We start from the raw sequence: 8,040 nt of genomic DNA, 5'->3' as shown, positions 1-8,040 counted from the left end.
CTAGTTATTCCCTTCTTGACTTATTATCTATCATATTAATATTGTTGAGACATAAGAGAGACAGGTTGGGGGAGGAAGAATTTAAGGAAGTAGTGGGCTGTTTGGGCACCACGGAAGCTCTGCCCCCTAGATAATAATCTGTGGGTCATCCCCTCCGATGGTTGGCCCCACCCCAAATATGGGTGGGACCACCTTGAGGGTTTCCGGATTCCCCCTCGAGGCACACCTCGTGCAACCACAATGAGGGGGCAGGAGACCAGGGGGTTTAGTCCGCCCACAGAATGTCATTGCGTGGGCGGAGAACCCCCCGGCATGGTGGACCGGAATGCATGAAAGGCCCGGTTATTCTGGGGGGAGGGGCTGAAGTGGGGCCCATACATTGGCCACACTTCCTCAGGGCAGTGTGGCCACCGTCTCATTCTTTAGGCAATCGGTACAGAGGACGGTGGACCACGGTAGGCAGGTGGACCCGAGGTAAGATTAACCATGGCTAAAAATTAGACCGGAAGTAGAAACAATGCTATTTAACCCTTTTACCACACCCCTTTAATTAGAAATGCCTAGGCTGAGTTGGACTTCTGCAGCCGCCAAAGTCTATAGCAACACCAACCAGGCTACGCCCCCATTTCCAATGCCTTTTATTTTACCATAATGGCTCTTATTTTTTGTTAGTCAAAATTTGTTAAGTGTTTTTGCTTGAAAAAAATTTTTAATGACGAAATTTTTGTTCCACATGGCTAGTATGCAGATAATTATTTATTCATGAAAATTAATTTTAACAAGAAATTGAGATTTTGACGAAATTTTTGACTAATAAAAATTTGGAGCTATACGGGTACTCTCAATTAGTAAAATTTAAACCATTCATGAATAATCCTGTTTGATGTTAATGATATGAATGAGGTTTCCAAATGCTATGGAGACCACTACATTGAAGCCATTCGACAAAATACCACAAGTGTACATTTGCTTGAGCCTAATTAATAACTATACACCTTTGTGAGTATGGTGTGACATACTGTATCACTATACTCCCAACTGACCCAACAAAGCCATAAGATTCTTCTATTTTCACAGAAGAGATTCCCACCCCAGGGGCGTAGCCAGGGGGGGCAAGGGGGGCAATTGCCCCCCTTTTTTAAAACTCAAAATTTAAAAATAATCAAATAATAAACTGCTTTTGGAAGGAAAAGCTGTTCTACAACTTACATATCAAAGGAAAAGGCCAAAGCAGTCTTTCTATGATGCCATTATAAGGCTGAAAAGGTATTCAACGTTGCCTATAATAGGTTAAGAAGTCCGCCATGTTGAAAAATAGGTGTAGCCACGCTACCAAAAGGGGGTGGCTTCGCAAAATTTCGCGGCGCGCTTCGCGCGCCGCACAGCTTGCCCCCCCCCCTTTTCCAAAAATCCTGGCTACGCCACTGCACCCTATAATAAACTACAGAATCTCTCTCTCCTATTGAACACTAAAATCAAATGTCTATAAAATATTATGGAACAGTTACTTAACATCAATAAAAATAATAAAGCCACTGCTGTATTATTAGGTGATAGTATTGGTGATAAAAAGGCTAAGAACATATATTAAAATTTACTGACACATTAACAGTGAGTGCATGTATCATATGCTATTAGTATAATTTTATACTAATAATTGTGTTTTGTGTGACCATTATTTGTGATGAATCATGAATACATGGACACTGTATTTTTATTTTAGAATTGTACAAAGTTTTCTAAACCTGGAAGATTTGTACGTTGACCTAAGGGGAGATAGGGTCATTCCAGTGTATTGATCAACTGTAGCTCAGGACCACAGCTAGTGGTGGGTGGATTACTTATCAAGGACTGTTGGTTGTTAAATATAAGCAAAATGGAATGGAAAGAACCGGTGAGTATTACTTGCACCTTAAACTTAGGGTAACCTATGTTTTAACCAGTTTTAGAAGATTAAATCTCACTCATGAAATAGATAATGATAATTTAGAATAATAATAAAATTAAAATTAAAATATTAATTATGTGCTTCATTATTTTTTATTATTATTAATTTTTAGTATGCATGTGGTGGTGTTTTGGTACCAAGAATTCTGTATTTTTATAAATTTTGCTGATACATATATGTTCTTGTATGTTGTGTAAAAGGTTTAAGTTGCATGATTTCAATCAAATTTGGATTTTTATGAATTTTTTAAGTTTCTCAAAAATTGGGCCAAAATCCCATATAGGGACTTTGGCCAAATTTTGCCAAAGTCACACAGTACATGCTGTTAGCTATTGTGAAGCCAAGCAATTAACATTCACTTCCAGTGCTAACCATTCTATTATGCAAAATAATGAAACAGGCAGTGCCTTTGATGCACCCGTGTATATAATGCGTATAGTATTACAGTGCTTGCCAGCTCATGAAGCATGCTTTTTAGCTCACTAAGTGTAACTAAACATGTACATGTCTACATGCATCATTAACTTGATTTACTGCTAAGTCTCATTTTACAATTAGTCATTATGTTTCTGCCGGAATAAAGTAAAAGTTTATTGTAATTTTTTTGAAATTTACTATGCAGACATTTTGGACAAGAAGTCTTTAAAAGTTCTTTCCATTATTGTGCTCATTGGTACTGCATGCAATTGGTGTTCAAGTTGCTGATTTGTTGCATAGAGCTTCTATGCAACTGCTTCTGATAAGTTGATACTATTGTTCCAGAGATGAATGGACTCCAATAAAGGAGTGACCTGGAGGAAGGTCCTGCAAGTTTGTAAAGATTATCCAGAGGAATTTGGAAGTGTCCAAGCTAATGTGGAAAGATTTTTTATCAGACTGAGCCTGTGATAACTCAGTATTTTAGCCTTTTCCTGTATGACTCTTATATTGATGATACTGTAATAGTTTTCATGGCCTTTCAAAAATAACTATTTTTATTTAATTTTAATTTTTATAATGGATGACAAAAAATGTCTCACAATATCCGAGCCACAACACATACTTAAAATACATGTATTATTCTTTTTTCCTTTACAGAAACTGATATCATTGAGCAGAGAGAAAGACACAACACAAATGATACTTATAGCATGATGATAAAAATAATAATAGATCTACCAATAATAATAGTAATAACTCAATTGATGCACTAATCATCAGGTCCTGTGAGTATATGCTCGCTAGATGGTGCATGTCCTATTTCAAAGTCAAGATGAACAAAAGTTCTCTCCACTTCCTTCAAAGATTCGAATTTCAATTGTAGTGTCTCCCCAATATCATGAGCTTCCTCCAGTCTCATATCCCTACTCAGAGCAATATGCATCTCAACTAAATACCTAACTCTGAATGTGTAGGCTCGAACCGTATCCACCTGCTGTATTTCCTTGCTATGCTGGAGTGCAATGCATATCAGCTTGCTAGTGAATCGTCTATCAGCTCTATAGCCTGTGAGATTTACCATCTGCTCCCTGCCAACTAGTATCCAGTTTATCATTATGTATAATGAGAGTAGGATTGCTCCAATTGGATCAAGATATCTCCATACGTACGTACCAAGAACTCCAAAGATTAGAGCTGCAATGTTTGAAGCAAAGTCATTTCTGTGATCCATTGAGTGCTTTTACAGAAGGACTGTCAAGTCGATAACAAAGCAAAAAGAGGATACCTTTCAACAGGATTGTGAGTCCTATTATAGAACCAGAGAACCCATTAATGTTTGGATTGATGGAATTATTAATAATATCAGTAACGGATGTAGTGATGATTTGTAGAGCTGCAGTCCCCATTACAGCAGCAGTGATGATAATAGCAATAAGCTCTAGTCTATTTCTGCCTGCTGGATACTGATACTGGTTATAATTATGCATTAGGTAACTAGTGATTCCAATGGTTACTCCAGAGAACAGGTCTAGAGCTGAATCAATGAGACTGGATACTACTGAGAGTGATCCTGATTGAATGGATGCAGCAAGTTTAATGAAAAATAAAAGGATATTAACAGAGAGGGTAAGATGAGAGGCGGAACTTACTGAGAGTTGGAATAAACTTAACTTTCCCTTTCTTGTTTCTCCTTGAATTATTTCATTATTGCTTCCATTATCAGCAGTTGATTTGATAACATTATCTAATGCTGTGTCATAACAAAGCGGTTTATACTCTGTTCCTCTTACTTTCTCTTCCTCCTCTTCTGTTTTCAGTTCCATAACTTCCTTCAATACAACTTGGTCTTTACTTAGACGTCTATAATATTTCCTCACTCCTCGAGACTCTCTCATAGATCAATGACAGAAAAGAAAACTTAACTTTTTATTCTGTTCTTCTCTTTCCTGTTCTCTGTTTTCATTGTTATTGGCAAGGTAAGGAAGTATCACACTGTTCCATTTTGCTTCTGATCGTGTTATCTTGTTTGGAGCTTCTTCAATAGAGACTGGAGGAAACCTGAAATAATTATAATGATAAAATACATGCATGATGATTCCAAAATAATAATTATTTTCATTATAGCACAAAAAAATTTCTGTGAAGTTTGGGGTGATTTTGGAGCCATTTATGGACTAGAGACTTCACTTTTCTTCCATGAGAATTTGGTATTTTTCTTCTGAGAATGTTACTTGGTATGTTTGCCCAAAGGTCTTAAAGGTTTTTTAAAATGCTCATAACTCAAAAAATCATTCATCGGAATCAGCTCATGCAGGATAGGGACATCAATATGTATCAGAAAAAGTAATACAAATTAGAGGTATAGCTTTTCCAGATTGGCTGATTTTTTAAACTCAAATATTCCTCATTGGAATCATCTCAAACTTTTCTACACAGTACATACATACATGTACAACGTAAGTATGTATCAGCAAGAGTACATGATGGGGGGTGTCTAACTATAGTACTGTAGGCTGCTACATCATGGCATAGAGTGTTCTGTATAGCTTACATAGTCACTTTAGCACCTGCTTTACATTATTAACAAAAAAGTCCATTTTGGGTGTAGTATTTAATAACTGTTAGACGTGCCCCTTCATTGTAAAGCCTCCTGTGGCCTATAAGGCAAGAAGCCAAGAACTACCGTATATTGGGATATTTTTGCGTCGCTAAATTTTCGCAAATTTTGCATTTGTAAGATTTCACAAAATAATATTTTTTGAATAGCTTGTAAACTCCACCACGTGGCGTGTAAATTCAGAATTTCACAATTTTAATTTTTGCGATGGAGCAAGAAAACGCAAAATCCGCAAAAATTTGGCTACTCAAAAATTTCCCAGTATATGGTATTTCCAAGTGAGCAAAGTGAGACAGAGTACTCCTCTAGGTTTAGAAGACAATTGTGGAATAAACTGAATAGAGCTGATAGAGCTGAATTTTTGCTACTATAGAACTACCCCAGCCTTTGATCACTGGGGCAAACTGATCCATGGTTCTGTTATGTAAACTGTAAATGCTATTATGTCGGTTTATTTTGGTGGTGAAATATTTTTGCAAATTTCGTGGTTTCTTGCTCCGTTGCAAAATTTTTCCACCACAAAATTCTGCATTTCCATTGCCACATGGTGCAGATTGCAAGCCATTCACGAAAATTAATTCCACAAAATTTTAGAAATGCAAGATTCGCCAAGATTCTCTACCACAAAAATAAACCGGTATACGGTAAGTAAATTTGTTTACTCTTGGAAATTAGCTGGATACTCATAAAACACTCTACGTCATGATGTAGCAGCCAACAATACTCCCCATCACGTACTCTTGGTATCAGAAAACGTAACGGAAATTTGGGATAATTTTAGAGCAGGCAATTTTCAGAACCGCAACACATAAGCTAAAGCCTTTGCTTTTCAGTTTCCAAAAATTGGCCAATTTCTTGTAATGGCCTAACTTAAAAAGATTTTTCTGGCATCAGCTCAAACTTCCTACACAGCATAAGGAAAACATAATAAAATTGGGGTGATTTTGAAGCCATTTTTCGGAAAAACTCAAGTAGGCTATATAGACTTCCTAGGAGCTAAGATTATTTTCAATGAATATGATTACAATAATGATATTCATTCATAATAAATAAATTTTTCCTATACGGTATCTACCCACGATGTAAATTACTGATGGCAAGAAGGCCTCAAGATCAAAAGAAAATCAAAGGCAGTGACACCGCCTGGCTGTTTCTGTGAGCGCTACAAGGTACTACAGTCTTACAAGCAGCATTTATGGAAAGTATGGAGGCCAGACTACATCATCATATAGGCCAGGTAACTCTTGCTGCAACATAGTTTTCTTGCTATGCTTCATTTCGGCACCTTGGGCTTTGATCTGCCTTTGATGTGGAGAGCTTCTTGCCGTCAGTAATTTTAATCGTGGGTGGCTACCATAAATAATTCATTCAAAATAGTCTTAGCGCCTAGGGAGTCTACAGCTTTTGCTTTTTTCTGGAAACTTTCTCATTTAAAAAAAATTGTCAAATCAACTCAAATTTTCTATGCAGCATAAGGACATCAGTATGTGTCATAAAAATGTAATAAAAATTGAGGATGTCAGAGCAATCAAGGTGCATGGTGTCACTTGCATTGAAACTACTATTTCACCTACAACCGCATCTCGAATGACAAAAATTTACTAAAGCTATGAAAACTAATTATTAGGTAAAAATGGCCGTACACAGAGGTATTATTATACATAACTAAAAAGCATGTTGATCTCTTGATTGCTTGATTTACTTCTACAGCAAGTCTTGATATCTCAGTGTCTATCTTTTGGAACATTTGATTTTGATTTTGATCCTGGTCGCAGCAGGCCACTCATGCAAGTAACACCACCTCGAGACACTTTTACTATCATATTTTGCCATAATTACAGTGTATCATTAAAAATGTGACTGAATTGTTACAGGTAAAGTAAAAATTATGTCTAACTACAAATGTAACTAGCTAACACTGACTAAACTAGCAAGACAGTGAAGGATTGTCTGCTTCTCTTACTGGTTCGTGTCAATGTTAGAGTGCTCCTTAGGCTTAGTTGCCTCCAACTCTCCATCAGCTGATTCTAGTTCATGTATATCGAGGTCTTCCCTCAATTTGTCTCCCGCGAACTCAGAACTACACTCTACCCGAGACTCTACCTCCATCAGAAATGAATGAATTCTCTGAGGTATCACTGCACTTTTGCCAATGAAGGGCGCGGCTACCACAGGAAATTAATATTCATTGGACATGAGGTCTATGATGCAGCATTGTGCAAAAGATTTTTGTGTAGGCAAGGATTGCAAGCCCTAATTGCTGCAAAATACCTTAAAATCTAACTGCACACGAGTAAGTTTTTTCTTAAATCTAATTAGATCTAGATCTAGATCTAGTTGATGGGATAAGACTGCAGAGATTAGGGAGTGAGACTGAATCATTTTGACTACTCATATTAAGCAAAAATGCCTCCAAAATCACCACATCCCATGATACATCATGATGTCCTTGTGCTTTGTAGAGAGTTTGAATTGATCCCAACTGCAGTTATTATAATTATCATCATTCAAAAAATAATCATAGTAATGTAAATTCCTTACATAGCCCAGCATAAACTGTGCAATGTAACAAAATTTTACTCCATACTACTTTGCTGAATTTCCTCATAAACAGTAACAGTATTAGCGCTATCTTTTGGCACAACATATCACTACAGAATAGCCAAATACTCAATAAAACCATAGGTGATGCGGTCATGCACTAGTAGTCTACCGATGCTGCAAGCAGAACAAAAAAATGAAATATTTTTCGGTAAACTTTATATCCTTATCTTAAAAAAATAAACTGAGTACATCAGCACAACACACAAATTCATATAAAATTCTGTAAAACACCAAACGAGAATTATAGAGTCAATAAAGATACTCCTTGAAGAGAGAGAGATAAATCTGACTAACACTAATAATTATTACACTTTATAGCATGCACACAGTAAATGTATAATTAATCACTAATATCATCATCATGACCTCCAGTTGTAGTATATAATAAGTTAGGATCACATGTTAGCACAACATGAATTTTGCCATTATTAGTAACAGGTGCACCTGTTGT

General features: G+C 36.6%; 2 protein-coding genes and 1 long non-coding RNA gene across 3 annotated transcripts; 1 reads left to right on the top strand and 2 right to left on the bottom strand.

Moving 5' to 3' along the window:
* The first annotated feature begins 490 nt into the window (after positions 1-490).
* LOC109587531 (uncharacterized) lies at positions 491-2,906 on the top strand. Its single transcript, XR_002187661.1, has 3 exons — positions 491-1,611; positions 1,724-1,894; positions 2,571-2,906. It is a non-coding gene; the product is annotated as an uncharacterized LOC109587531 (long non-coding RNA).
* Positions 2,907-3,137: 231 nt separating this feature from the next.
* Positions 3,138-3,482, bottom strand: LOC109587528 (metal tolerance protein 4-like). The gene has a single exon (XM_020003769.1). It carries the CDS (start codon positions 3,480-3,482, stop codon positions 3,138-3,140), a length of 345 nt encoding a protein of 114 aa, XP_019859328.1.
* A 100-nt stretch (positions 3,483-3,582) lies between these two features.
* On the bottom strand, positions 3,583-4,191 carry LOC100640386 (metal tolerance protein 11-like). Its single transcript, XM_020003768.1, has one exon. The coding sequence runs from the start codon at positions 4,189-4,191 to the stop codon at positions 3,583-3,585; it is 609 nt and encodes a 202-aa protein (XP_019859327.1).
* Positions 4,192-8,040: the final 3,849 nt, after the last annotated feature.

Source organism: Amphimedon queenslandica, unplaced genomic scaffold (assembly GCF_000090795.2).
Source record: "Amphimedon queenslandica unplaced genomic scaffold, v1.1 AMPQUscaffold_12540, whole genome shotgun sequence".
NCBI lineage: Eukaryota > Metazoa > Porifera > Demospongiae > Haplosclerida > Niphatidae > Amphimedon > Amphimedon queenslandica.
The sequence above is the reverse complement of the archived record's forward strand: the minus strand, read 5'-3'. Positions and strand labels throughout refer to the sequence as shown.